The sequence below is a fragment of the Pelecanus crispus genome, chromosome Z, assembly GCF_030463565.1.
Source record: "Pelecanus crispus isolate bPelCri1 chromosome Z, bPelCri1.pri, whole genome shotgun sequence".
NCBI classification, from domain to species: Eukaryota; Metazoa; Chordata; class Aves; order Pelecaniformes; family Pelecanidae; genus Pelecanus; species Pelecanus crispus.
In genome coordinates, this window is record NC_134676.1 from 77194987 (window position 1) to 77209953 (window position 14967).

Consider the following 14967-nt stretch of genomic DNA (forward strand, 5'->3'; position numbering starts at 1 on the left):
TTGTCTTAAATCCCTCCCTGGTTCTTTGTCCACAGGAAGCAGGACCAAAATTTCTTCTTGCTTCACGGCTCAGGCATTAATGCTGCATGTTGCTAGACGTTTGCTTTTGTGGCGAAGGGCTGCCTCTCAACTTGCTTCAGTGTACATCAAGTCCTTTACTGCAGCCTAGATTGGTGAAACCTGCTATGTTCCCTGTATTTAGAAAATCAATTCCTTTATCAGTGAAAAAAAGCTGGCTTAGCTTGGAAATATCAAACTTTGATATATGTTGCAATTTGTTCCATCTTCCTCTTTATCTTTTATACCTGCTTCCACAGACATTTATTTTGAAGATTTTTCAGGTCAAACAAGTGGTGTGCAATTGCTTTGGAGCAGTTTTTTCTATTTAAAATATTGGTGCTGCACTGCTATTCTTTAGTCATGTCATCTCTCCTCCCTCCTCTCCCCACCTCTCCCAGCAGTTTTATTACAAATTTCTGCTGCCAAAATTTGCCATTTACATGCTGGACCTTTGAGAAACCAGGGGGTAAGAATGGTTGTTTCTTGGGCCTCTGCCTCTTCTCCCTGTCTCCCAACTTGAGAACACACAGCCTTTTGTATTTTTATTCACCTTGTCTCGTGGTAATTTCCTGTTCAGTACTTTGTTAACATCTTGCTATCTTGCATTTGCTTCTGTGTTCTACTTGATCGTTTGTATCAAAAATAGAGGTTATAAATTATTTTACCATTATTTAGTGAATGGTTTCAGTCAAGGATTTAGTCTGTTTAGATACAGCTGCTGTCATACACCCAGGATCATGGATTCAGACCTTCCTGACTCAGTTTGGCAGGGTGACTAGAGTGTGTATTGTGTTGCATTTCATTATATTAGGTTTCTAATCCATGTGATTAAGTTGTATACCTGCAAAGCCCTGATAACATGCAAGTAGCCTCTCTCCAGTTCAGATATTTAGAAATACAATGTCCTTCATGGATTTGTTACCAGTGGATTTTACTTTGGACCTGTGTAATTTGCAGTTAACAAATAGCGCAGATCAGCTTCTCCTGACAGCTTAATTTAAAGCATGGTGACACCTCACAGTGGGCAGCTAAATAATGAAATTAGGGCTTTATTTCAGCAAATTAAGGCTTTAGTTCAGCAAATAAAGATTTACAAGGTTTATACACACATTGAGTTTATTCTAATAGGATAGATATACCCCAGAGCTCGGATGTCAATTCCCTAGGCAGCTGCAGGACATAGTTTGCCTGACCTTATCCTTCTGTGTGCCTTGGATCTGAAGTTCACTGTGAAACAATCCACATTCTGTTATTAACTGGCTGCCTTTCAGCAGAGCTCAAGCTGTATTTGGATGTGCTGCCTCTAACCTAAACTGCTGCAGCAGCTTGAACTACTGTGTGTCTCCCTTCTTATCACTGAAGAACTTCCACAATGAGAAACAGGTCACTGTGTTGGGGACAAATCAAACCTTACTGTTCCCTTTTATGCCAGGCTCTGAGCTGGCTGTTGTCTAGATGAAAACTGGTAGTTGTGAAGCTGTGAGGAAGAAAGAAATCTTGTGTGTCTGTGGGGAGGAGTCTTAAGTCTCCAGAGTACTTTTGCACTGGGAACTGAATTTCTTCTTGCATGCTCAGACCACATGTCTTCTTTGATACATCTTGAGGGAACAGTATCCAGGCAGGACACTCACAGGTGAAGCAGGCAGACACAAGAGGCAGCAGATGCCTGGAGCAATGAGCTTTGTGGTGTCTTCGCTGGGAGATCAAAGCCAGTCCTGGGATCAGATTATGAGTGCTCGGAAGAAGCTTGCTGTTGAGCCTGTTCCTGATGCCATGGCAACAGACAATAAATTTCCCTGCAACCCCCATGTCTCCAGTTGTAAAATGCATTAATGATATAGATCTCCTTTAACAACACCCTTTAAGATACAATGATGAAGGGTGGTTTGGCAGAGTCACAGGACTATAAATGTATGGCTTTATAGGGTGCACAGAACCATTAGAGCAAAACCTTCAGAGATGGGCTGAGGATCAGCATTTCCATAGAGCCATGAGTCCTTCCAGGAACTCCCTCCATTGAAACTGTAATATTCTTTAAAAAACGTAGGCATGGAAAAGGGGTTGGGGGACTGTGAGTGTGCATGTGTAATATGTACGTTTTCTGAGCAAATTAGGTTGAGTATGACAAATTGGGATAATTGTCTGGGCACTGGGAGAGAGAGGAGTGCCTAAATAAAAGCACTTAGAACACATGATGCTATGTTACCGAAGAGCACAGCTTCTGATGTCTCATGAGCCCTGCAATGCATTGTTTCTTTTGTCACTTTACGTAAGAGTTTCATGGATTTTCTCTAATAAAGCCTTCCACCTCCTCATCATCATTTCCACCTACTGGTTTCTCACGTCTCTCTTCCCGATGTCTTTTCAGCTGCTCTTCCACAGCTCTCAGGGGCATTTTGTTGATTTTTTTTTCTTCTTTTTTTTTTTTTTGCTTTGTTTCAAATCAGTGGCATTTTAAATGTCTGTAATAGTGAGAGTTTCCATGGAGTCAACAAGCAGCTGCAGTCACTGATGTTAGACAGATTCAGGGTGGAAGAAGAGAGAGCTTGAGCATGAGTTGCAGGAAGAAGATGGGGTTGTGCTGAGGTTACACTGAGTGAGGGGAGCTGGATTCTTCTTCAGGGCAGATGTCTCTGTTAGCAAAAGCAATAGACAGAGCTGGAGGTGGCAACACTGATGAACAGCCATCCAGGGAGCTTGGCAGGAGAAAGACTGTTAGAGTAGCATGTGAGTGAGAGCCCAGAAATTATGGGTTCATGCTTGGAGGACTTTTTGGCAGCAATTTAGGGGGAGGTGAAAGTGGAGAAATTAACACCGGAGCATTCAAAATTGAAGCTGCTGAAGATTTAGATTCTTCTGCCAAGGCAAGTGTTAGTTCAGGTGAGATGGAGCTGGAAAGAGTTAAGGTTCATGTTGTCTGTCCTTAGCAATTTTGAACAGGACTTTCCTTGTTTGTTCTTTTTTTGGTTTGCACATTTAGTTTGTCTAAGGTCTTTCTCACTGGAGGTAAAGATATGATCAAAACTGATCCTCAGTTCCTTTTTCTTGGACTGCGGGGCAGCTAAAGAGAGTAGCAGGGAGTATAGCCTACCCTTTATCTCTGGCCTAAATTGGTCTCTCTCCCACTTACATTCCGCTTACTGGTTTGCCTTCTAGCCTCTTCTTTCTGGCTGCTCCTGACACAAACAAACACAGTGGAGACCCAGGACAGTGAAAAAAAGTGAGGAAGCTTTTCCAGAAATAGCTTCTGCTCCTTCTTTACGGCCCTTTCATGCAGCCAAACTATGTGAGACGTGTGGATGAGAGGAAGAAGTGGCTTTATGTAAATGAAATTAACCTCTGTCCATCCTTTCTGCTAGTAGCCAGCTGTAGAGGCTGTGGGTCTTCTTCCTATGTGGGCTGCACTGTTTACATATTTTCTCAGCATATGCTAAGTTCTGGACTAAAGTTCACTCTCAGTTTTTCCAGGCCAGAGTAAGCGCAGTGAGATAAAGCTCATGCTCCTTAGCAGGATGACATCATCTCCCCATTACACCTGAGCATCGAAGTCTGGAAGAGTTACATGTTGTCCCATTCTCTCTCTCCGTGGCATTACATCACGGACTTCAGCTGTGTGACCCTGAAGAGCTAGGGCTAGCTGCCCTTCCCATGAAGCCTTTCAGCAGCAATTTGTCTGCCTCTAATAACCTGGCAATCATGTCACTGCATTCTCGTGCTCTGGTCAGTTAGCTTAGCTGCTGTAGGTCATTGAACAAATCCATCAAACAGATGGATTCCTGAGGTACAAAAACCATCAGGGGACTCTCCACCACTACCCAGGCTCACTGGTGTTACAGCCTTTAAATCAATTACAGCCAACCCTGTCTCAAAGTCTCCAGAGACTACATGATGTGTAATCAGTCTGCAAGGGTTAAATTCCTGCTAGCCAAATTCATTGCTGCACACAGCTACGATTTACATAAGGTGCAGTTTGGCAGAACTGCAAGAGGGGAATTAGAGTGATCAATATGCATCACAGTCAGAGCATGATAAAGGTTTCAACCATGGCATGTTCTGCTGTTCTGCAGAGTACTGCAGCCCTCAGCAGTTGAGTTTGCTTTTCAAATGCTACCAAATACTGAGAAAATGCAGGTGCTGAAACTTCTTTTTTTTTGAGAAAAACTCTGGACCACCTTTGTACCTGTGCACTGCCTACATACTGAAATAACTTTGAGAAGCCCATGAGCTTTTCCTGAAACACCTCAGTTCTTGGCTTGTACTTACTTTGTGATAAAGTCCATGGGCCAGACTGCCTGGCTCTTAGATTTCCTCTAGGTATTGTAAAGGGCTGGGTAATAGTCCTCACTGCATTCCCTGTAATTTGCACAGTGCTTCAAAAAGATGCCATTTAAAGCAAGCTGTGCCAAAAAAAAATTAAGAATTTGGCCAAAAAGCTGCATATAAAACAAGATTAATCTCTGGCATAATGTGCTGTTTCACCAGGCTGAAAAGATACCTGCTGCCTTTTTCCTTTTAACTTGCTTGTGCACTGGCTAACGTAGATGAGGAGTTCCTGCCAGCTGTGAAAAAACATGGATTTAAAATATTAGCAGAGGGGTAAAGTAAATAAAAGAGCAGTGTCAGTGCTCTCTCCATTTCCCTTTTAAACACAGGCACTTAGCAGGATAAATGAGAGGAAGACTGCCATGCCAGTAAAAAGACAGGGGCCAGTCCTGCAGTCTAGAACCAGAGGAAGGCTACCTCCTTCTTTGACCACCACTTGCTTTTTAAATCCATCATCACACATCAGTTCATTAATAATGAATAATAATATACTCATATAAAGCATAGTAATAAACTCAGTCCCCAAAATCGTCTTGACTGTGGTAAGGCTCCTTCCTAACCTTGGGGAACTGTGATGAGGACGAACTGCTCTGCACTGCTGCAGCTGCTCCAGGCTGCTACCCAAGGAGGCAGCTCTTCCCATCAGTAGTACCCCAGTGAGGAATTTGTGTTACAGCACAGCTGTATCAGTCACACCACACCTTCTCTGTGAGTAAGTGGCACTGGCAAGCCCCACTTGACACTTGTACGATGAATCCATTTTTAGTTATGGGTTTTATTTTATGTCAGTCTGTACAAGTGCCCTGTGTGTAGATAGACCCTGAATATTCAGAAGGACCTAACTCTTGTCAGCTGTAGCCCTTCTACTTCCTGTTAGCTGCGTGGTGGGTGACAATATCTGCAGAACGATCCTTGATTCTTGTTAATTTGATGTAAAGCATTTTCTGCTGCATTGTATTTCTGACTCCCTGATATTTTTTTTTTCTCAGACTATGGCAGTCTTGTTTTCTTTTTTTTTTTTTTTTTTAAACTCAGTACGGATAAGCAGTGAAGTTGTTACAACCATGGTGGTGCCAGCTCTTAAGATTTTATCACAGCTCTCCTAAGATGTTTTCCCTGGAGCTCCAGCTCTCGGTCATATTTAAATACACAGCAATCTCAGGTTATTTATAATTTAAATGACTCTTGCTTACAGAGCTACAAGAGGGAGAAAGCAAAAATATATGACCCTCAACATTGCCACACCAGAAGTGAATATTTATTTGTTCTAAATTTTTGTGACAATTTAATCCATATTAGTGATGGGAAGAAGGAAAGGAGAGATGATTTAGTCTTTTGGAACATTTGAGTTTGCCATTTCTGCAAACCTGCTGTTCTGTTCCTTTGGTATATAGGCAGTATGTGCAAGTAAAAGATCCTCATATATGTTCATAGCAGCTGTAGCAGGTATTGGTAACACTCATGGGGAGTCAGTGCAGAACATGACAACTGCAGTATCTGAGCAAGGGATGCTCCACAACCCTGGAAATGTTCCTGCATTCAGGTGGATGCTTCCTGCTATAGCTTTTCCGGGTATGTACTCCCAGTGACATGACCTGAACTGCAACTGTATGGAAATATCTTCCAGACAAAAGCATTAGGATGTTTCCCAGAGGACCTGCCAAATATTGCTAGATCAGGATCTTAATTTTTCAACATGAGGACAGTGAATTGTGAAAATCCAAACGGTACTTGACACTAGGTAGTTATGTTAAGGTAAATGCAGTATTGTGTCTCAGCAGTACACTGCTGTTTCAGGTTTTTGTGTTTAACCCAGCAGACAGATAAACACTACACAGCCGTTCACTCACTCCCCCCCCAACACCAAGTAGGATGGGGGAGAGAATCGGAAAAAAAAATAAAATTCATGGGTTGAGATAAAGATAGTTTAATAGCACAGAAAAGGAAGGGAAAATAATAATGATAATAATGATGATAATAATAATAATAATATACAAAGCAAGTGATGCACAGTGTAATTGCTCACCACCCGCTGACCAATGCCCGAGCAGCAGTCGTTCCCCCCCAGACAACCTCCCCCCCCCAGTTTCTATACTGAGCATGACGTCATATGATATGGAATAGCCCTTTGGTCAGCTTGGATCAACTATTCTGGCTGTGCCCCCTCCCAGTTTCTTGTGTACCTGGCAGAGCATGGGAAGCTGAAAAGTCCTTGACTAGCATAAGCAGTACTTAGCAACAACTAAACCATCAATGTGCTATCAGCATTCTTCTCATCCTAAATCCAAAACACAGCACTATGCCAGCTACTAGGAAGAAAATTAACTCTATCCCAGCAGAAACCAGGACAGTTCAGTTCAGAGCTGTTATGTTACCATTTTTTGGCCCAGATGCAGTAAAAATACATAAATATTTTTAACAACCCATATGCATGACACTTAACTGCAGGCTGTGAGCCTTTGTCATAGTGAAAACTTTACAGGCATAGTATAGGTGCAGAGTTTTCAGTGAAACCTATAGCTCACAGGTCTGTTCAGAGCTTGAATCACAAAAGTACTTAGGCACTTGCTTGTCATTTTCAGCCTGTTTCTGAATCCTTCTGGAGTTGCTGAGTTAAGCACCTTTCAGAGTTAAGCATGCAGTCTTGTGTCATGCCTTTGATGTATGACTCTGCTAGAGTCAGCAGGGGCTTTTTCAGCATAATGACTGCAGGGTTTGGTCCCTTCCCTCTCACTACATCTCTTCCTTTCAGGTGCCAAGGTGTTTTTAAACCTGTTTCAATAATCATTATTTTTAACCTTTCCTCACAGGAGTGTTTGCGTTTGGACTTTTTGCCACTGACATATTTGTAAACGCTGGCCAGGTTGTGACTGGGAACTTGGCTCCCTACTTCCTGACTGTATGTAAACCCAACTACACTGGAAATGACTGTCAGGCCCACCATCAGTTCATAAACAACGGCAACATCTGCACTGGGGATGTGGAGGTCATTGAAAAGGCAAGGAGATCCTTTCCATCCAAACATGCTGCTTTGAGCATCTACTCAGCTTTATATGCCACGGTGAGTGCCAGTGATGATTGCTAACTTGTATGAGAGGTTTCTGTATGTGCATCTAGATGGGGCCATTTTTCATACAATGAGTTTTTGAAGAGCATTGTTTTGGGGAGGGCTTTCTTCTCTATCTGTAGGGGGAAGTCCCCTTCTCTCTCTGTTTCAGCAATCCTAGTATAAGCAAATCAAATGCTTATTGCTTTTGAGGCACTGTAATGATATGGAGGCATGAGGTCCTAATCTTGTCTTTGCTGCTGATTTTCTCAGATGCCTTTGAGTATGCATTCAACCTCTTCTTCCTGCCCCTGTGTCATGAATATTAAAATGAAGTTGATGCTTAAATGGCTCGTGGATCACAACTATTTCTTTTGTTCACATGCCATGGGTTGTTGAACATTTAAAATGTAAATTGTGCCATTTCAATGGGAGGCTGAACTAGGCTGGGTTTTGGTCCCCTTGTTTAGGACCTGAATTCCCTGTGCAAAGAAGGCTGTTATAAAAGTCGATGCCAGAATTTTGCTGTTATCACAGAGAAATGGACCCCAGTTGACATCTTGACAAGGTGACACTGCTATACTGTCAGGAAGGAAATTGTCTGTCTTTAAAAATCTAGTGAAACAGACTGGCTGCTTCTTTGTGTTCTCTGGCTAAGGTTTCTGTAATATTTGAAAACTGATCCAAGAAGCTTACTCACAAAGTAGAAAACCTTGGTGGTTTTGCCGTTAAGATCTAGGGTCTTAGCCTGGTTCTGATCTCAAAGAGGCTTAACTAGGTCTTTTTCCCCCCAATAGCTTGACTCAAATGACTGGCAGAGTCTGTCTGTAGGTCATCAGGATTTGAGAAAAGCCTTAAATTTATTAATGACAGGGTATTTACCAAATATTTTACCCTGATCTTGGTAGCAGATGAATAAAGCACCACATTATTACTATAAAATGAAGAGGCTACCCGCTGCTGTTTCAATATCCATCTGTTTGCACTAACTGTTGCGTGAATAATGACAGAGATAGAAATTGGTAACTCCTTTGATCAGAATTTGTTGGGAAGTGTTTGGAAAGCCTGTAACATTTTGCATGCATTACTTCTGAACAATAAGCAACCATGTGTGAAATACAGTTCCAAATAAATTCAACATTGTTGTAGCAGCTGTTTTCATCACAATAAACTCTTAGGTAGAAGCTCCAGGATCAGGCTTGGTCCTGGTTCTGCCCTAAGCTAGTTACATCATTTCATGGAGTTTCCTTGCCCAACCTCCCTTGTTTCCTAGGAAGGCAAGTCTTCTACAAACAAGTCTTCTACAACTGAAGGGGAATAATGCTTTTCCTTCCTGAGCTTAAGTGCCCAGTAGTTTAGTGTTTCTGAGCCCTAGTCTTTCAAGAGTTACCTGCGATGGGCCTGCACTTCTCCCCACATAGGAAGATACCAGGTGAAGACAGAACATAGAGTTATTTCTGAGCTGCAATGTCATAAAAGTCTGCCCTTAAGGAATATCAGCCTACAGTGCGATTTTAGCCCAGTTCTCTGCCTGAAGACACCCTCTAGCACTAAAGATGTTGTCGCTTGTCTTTTCTCTGCCTCTTCAGCTGGGAATAACATGAGCATTACACAAGAAATGCAGTGTTCAGATCTAGCTTTGCTTAATAATTGTGCTGTGCACAATTTTTTGAGAGGTGTCTTGCTGATTCTAATATGCGTGATAATGTGGGCTGCTGAACATGAAACATAGCGTATTTGGTTAGTAATAGCTGTATTTTGCATAAAGCTGAAGATTTGAGGCATGGAGCAAGAAACATAAATGGCTTGAACATGAGGAGGCAAGAGAATAGAATCAGCACAGACATTGTCTTTCATAGTATAAATGTCTGTTGAGATCTGTGAGTCTCCTCCCATCACTGAACCTCAAGTAGCCTCTGCAGATGTCTCTGTACTGGTTTGTTCAATAGTCTGCTATTGACAATACTTCCACTGTGATTGGTTTGGCTTTGTGTTTTGGTTTTTTTTTAATAATCTGGGGTTTATATTTAATCAACTAAGCTTTTTCTTGTCACCTGCCAAAGAAGCTGAGTCGAACCCAAAGTACCACTTTTGTGATCTCTGCAGGCAGAGATGAATCTTGTATGCCTAAAGTAGGGGAAAGAGAAAGGATCCGGCAGCCCTGGCTTCCATACTTACACAAAAATTAGAATGGCATCTAATGAAGTTTTATTAGTCTCCCAGAAGTATCACAGGAAGAGATGGCAGTCACTGTACATAGTACATGCTGCTGTACAGTTAGAAACACATGCTTCTTAGTACCTTTCTCAAGGGAAAATGATAGGCTAGAAATACTTTAACATTTCTGGCAAAAAACAAAAAACAGACAATAAAATCATCCATTGCGTATGGGTATCCCACTTACATCATCTTTAAACTGTTACTTCATGCTCTGCTGAGAAAGATAACGGAAGAGTCAATGACAAAGACATCTAACAGATGGTAGTGTTCAAGCAGAACATGGAAAAAGTATTTCACCAGCACAACTGGAGGACCTCTTACTGTAGAGAGAAGGTAGATACCCTTGCTGATCCTTCTGTTTGCTTCTGGAGTGAAAGCAAGGAGAATTGTTTTCCAGTCACAACAGGGTCTCTATGGTTGAAAGATACAAGTAATCACTTACATTGACTGTTTAGTAGCATTTTTAGGATTCTTCAGCTAAGCTCTTGCCTAGCAGCATCCACAAGTAATGCTTTCCATCACCTCCACCTGGCTAGAAGACTCTACCTCATCACACTGGATCACAACCTGGCACATGTCGTTTACGCCTGTGTGCATTGCTTCTTGAGTAGATTAGAGTGATACAATATACCTGGACATGAAACTTTCAACATTTGGGAAATTCTGAATAGCCCTGAACACTACAGCAAATCCCTTCTGCAACCCAGGTCACTGTCACCCCACCAACAATTTCTTCCATTTCTGCATTAACACCTACCAGACTAATCAATGAAATTCAAGGCCTTGGGATTTCGAGCAGCTGCACTGAGCTTCTAGGAGACTGCATCATGTTCTACAATATACAGCATTGTCAAAGGCTCTGCTGCTTTCTTACTGTAGAAATCTCTATGGTAAAGGAAAAGCTGTAAAGCTTGTAGGACACAGAATTTTCCAGTATTGGTGTGAAATTCTGAACTTTCCAAGGAAAATAAAATATTACAAATCTCCCCACTTTCTGCTGAAAGGACGAGACAGACTTCTTCCACTCTGCCATCTTCCTCATAGATATAACATACATTCTAAATATATGCATATATGATAAATATATATATATGTATGTCTATTTTTAAACTTGCAAACAAAAAAGCCTCCTTGACTGTCTATGCTTTTGTCTGTCTGAAAAAGATGGGAGAGGAATTACTCACAGGATGAATGCTACTGTCATACATTGCACACTGCTAAATACACTGTCTGAGTGTACTGATAAGAGCACAGCAAAGCTGAATAGATAATTTATATAGTTAAATCATATGCACTTTTTTTTTTCATATTCACTTCCTTCCTCCCTCTCCCACCCATCAAATAATTGGTTTTGACATTTAGAGTTTTGTAAATAAATTTACCCTATAAATAGCAGAGTGGAAAATTTTCAAAAACACCTGCTTGTGTGTAGGAAATCAACGTAAGTGACTTTCACTGAGATTTTGGCCTCTTACACAAAGTTTGAAAACATGCTCTAAGTGCAAGGGTAAACACATTGTGAGAATCTTAAATAATACCTTGGCTTTAGGGACCAGGACAATAAAGATCAAACCGCAGTGATCAGGAAGTCTGACCAGAACGGAGAAGCTCTTCCAGTTTTTTCTGAGCTCAGTGTGTGATTTATGGACGAACTGGAGCATACCTTCTGGGAAAACAGTTTGTCTTGTTTTAAACCCTCCCCATGAGGTTTTAACAGATTTTCCTTGGCAATCTGTTCACATGGTTAATTACCCTCCTTGCTAAAAATGTTCTCTTTACTACAAATTTATGTTTTCCTGCTGAGACATGTGAAACTTCAAATACATTAGATACTTCCCATCTGTAAAAAGGAGAACTCTCCCATGTGAGTAACCCGAAGATCCAGCTTCATTTCATACCTGTAAGAAAACAAGCATGTGTGGGTTGTTCTCTGTAGCTAGGGTTTGCAGCTGTCGCAGCAGGACTGCATTGTTACTTTAAAGAGGTGATGCTTTTCCTTTGGACACTGTAAACTGCAGTAGTGCTTTGGTGGGGAATAGGAAAGCAATTCAGCTCCCTATGGCTCGTTTGAATTGGCTTCTGCTAAAAGAAATGCGTAGGGTGAAAGGATGGGCGGTAATTATTCACACAGTGGCACTTCACGACATTTTTTCCTATTGTTTCCAAAGAACCTTAACGTGAATTTTGGCGGTAGTCAGGTGCCCAACCGGCAAAGAGTGGGGCAAGATTGCCGCCTAGTGCTCAGTTGCTAGCTGTCATTTCAAGGCATGTGCTGCAGTCAGGTTTTAGGTGGGAAAAACAAAGCAAGCAGGAACCTCTCGAGTAGCTTAGTCCCATTCCCAGTACTATTACACACATAATATTCCAGTTTATAAATTGAATTCACATTTAAATGATGTGCTCAGCAGCACATTTAAGGGCAGAAAACTTCACTTCCCCAGGCACAGATCTGGCAAATTCAGCTGTTAGAAGTCCAGTACTGCAGTTTCTTGGCAGGTGAAAGTATAATTTTGCCTAGGTACAGGTCCAGACACAGTCATATCTGCCTTCCCCTGGTTGGTTTCTCTTGCCTGTCCCTTGCCCTTCCAGAAGATGGTTGCTGCATCCCTTCCCTTCTTCTAGAGTTACATATTGTATTAGGTTTAGGGCTAACATTTTTAACACCATCCAGTGAGGGGAAGCCAGCTGTAGGAACATTTGATGGCCCAGTCAGGGAAAAGGGAAAAGAAACATGGACAGGGAGAAGATGGTTAGACTAAAAAATATGCACAGTACAGCAAAATAAAGGAATATATGAAAGGTAATGAACTGAGTGACTTTGGGAATGGATATAATTTCTGCTTCTTGATCCCAAAGCTATGTGCCAAACCATAGTGACCTCTGTATACCTGGCTCATGAAGAAAGGGACAGGCATTAAAATACAGTAAAATAATTGCCCATGGTTGCCAAATAGATCATTGAGTGCAAAGCAAGCTGTGCTGGTAGTTGCAATTGGAAGCACCAAGCCAAACCTCCTTCCTTCAGCACAAGCACAGGAAAATCATGAGATAGCTTCAGCCCAGCCAAGCCGTTGTAGTGTTGGCCAGAGACTGGCAGTGTGAGCCAGCACGGTGTCCTTAGCTGCTGCAGCAGCAACAAAAAGAGAGCAACTCTTGGGTCTCCACCATCCTGCAGAGTCCTGCTCCGATTTCAGTGCTACCCATGGCAAAACGCTCAGCAGTGCCCTTCCCCAGAAATGAAGTCATCCCAGAGAAAGATGAGGTTTGTGACCTGCAAACAGCACAGAGATCCCAGTCGTGGTGTTACTGCAGATATAAGTAAAACAATAACAATTTTCTATGGACTTTTTTGTCCAGAAGACTAACAGAACCGTATTTCCATTTCTGACATCTGAAAAAGGGTCAAGAATGAAAATATTTTCATCTCTGGTGATTTTACTTATTTTTACAACAAGAGAACATATTTTTTCTTTACAAACAAAATAGCATCTTTGATACTAATTGCTGGAAGACACACTTCCATGGTTTGTAATCTTTCCATTCCCAGCAGAAGAGATATTTGTACTTTCACTGGATCAGATCTACACTATGTGAATCAGGTTCATTTACCAGCTGATTGGTTATAAGAATCAAATTAATTTTTCAAATGTATCTTCCTGATTCTGTTTCATGTATGGGAGGCAGTGTGTCATCTGGAGACATTTCTGGCAAACATATTTGACATACTTGCTTTGCTTATCAAAGCTTTGGAAATCACGCAGGCATCCATACTTCCTTGCTGAAAAGGGGTTTTAGTCAATTGTTTTGCCATCAGACTTGCTTTGCTTGATCTTTGTCATTTTGTGGCTCTGGAATTAATGACTGGCTGCTAATTGTGACCCACGTGGTTTTACTCTCTCTGTCAAAATGCATTTAAAATAAAATACAAACTGCCAAAACCATGTGGGGTTCATTAAAAAATATTCGGAGCACAGTGAAAGGTCATGCTCTGGAATTACATTTTCAGAATCAACTTTGTTTTGAAAGGAATCTCTCTCATACCCTGTGTTTCATTTCATCTTGCAGAAAAAAAGTCTGGAATGGTTTCTCTTAATACTCTCTGTTTCTTAAACTTAACAACACTTAGGAAACTGGAGCAGCTAGTTCATACATATGCTAGGCACTACCTCATGTGCACATTACAGTTTCTGCAGGATTATAAACATAAATTCTTGACTCCCTTTGCAAACATTTAGTCATGCACATTCAGTGTGCATGTTTGCTAGCCTATGAGCAAGTACTTGCACAAGTTAGGAAGTCAGTAAAACTGAGCCTGTACATACCAGCTCAGAAAAAGTCCAGTATGTAAATGCAGCTGATCAGATATTTGACATCCTGAAACAGCATTTAACAATATCTGTTTTGTTCTCTTAAAAGTGTTCTCTGAATTACCTTAAACACTTCCTCCATTTCCCAATGCTTTTTTTAATGACTCGTGGGTTTTGTCACATCCTTGCTGATTTCAGATTTGTCTAGGTGGAAAAAAGATGCGTTTCTGGCAGAGACCCTGTTCATTTTTGGCTTACCCTTTGTTTCAGATGTACATCACAAGCACAATTAAAACAAAGAGTAGCAGGCTAGCCAAACCTGTGCTGTGTCTGGGTACTCTCTGTGCTGCATTCCTCACCGGGCTAAATCGAGTTTCTGAGTATCGAAACCACTGTTCGGATGTGATCGCAGGCTTCATCTTGGGGAGTGCAGTAGCTTTGTTTCTGGTAAGCCCATCAGTCCTGCCGCATTCCTTTTAAAAATACTTCAGTTAAAAAAAAAAAAAAAATTACTATTCTCTTGTGGCCTATTGCAGCTGATTAATCCAGTTGCTAAGAACTAATTCCAGCCCCATCTAATTAACGGTATCATCAGAGAAAATCCTAATATGAAATCAGGTTGATACTAATTAATAAGGCTATTATGATGACATTTGTGCATTGTACATATTTCAAGATTACTTTAATTACTGTACATGTTGTTACTTGACCTGTCCTGCAAAATGCTTTAACGATGGTGTAGATTTCAACTAATGTCAAAAGGGGGGCATGCTTGAGACTTCTTCTCTGACACCCCTGTGTTGCAAAACCCCATGGTCTGCCTGGTATCTGGCAAAAATGTAGGATACAGGGTGTTGTCTGGGGCTCTAAGCACTGGTCTTCGTTCCCCATTTCCTTTCAGACCATAAAAGAAGTGCAACAGAAAGGAAGGCCAGGACAAACTCCTTGGGAGACAAAACAACCTCCCTTTGCAGCATTTGGAGTTGAGCTGAAATTGTTCACCATCTCATA

At 41.4% G+C, this 14967-nt stretch overlaps 1 protein-coding gene across 1 annotated transcript in view; it reads left to right on the top strand.

Annotated features, from left to right (window-relative positions):
* PLPPR1 (phospholipid phosphatase related 1) overlaps positions 1–14967 on the top strand; it is a 78943-nt gene that overhangs the window by 60387 nt on the left and 3589 nt on the right. Inside the window, exons 4-5 of the mRNA XM_075726758.1 lie at positions 7194–7444; positions 14227–14403. Of these exons, the coding sequence (XP_075582873.1) occupies positions 7194–7444; positions 14227–14403 (428 nt within the window). The remainder of the gene's footprint in view (positions 1–7193; positions 7445–14226; positions 14404–14967) is intronic.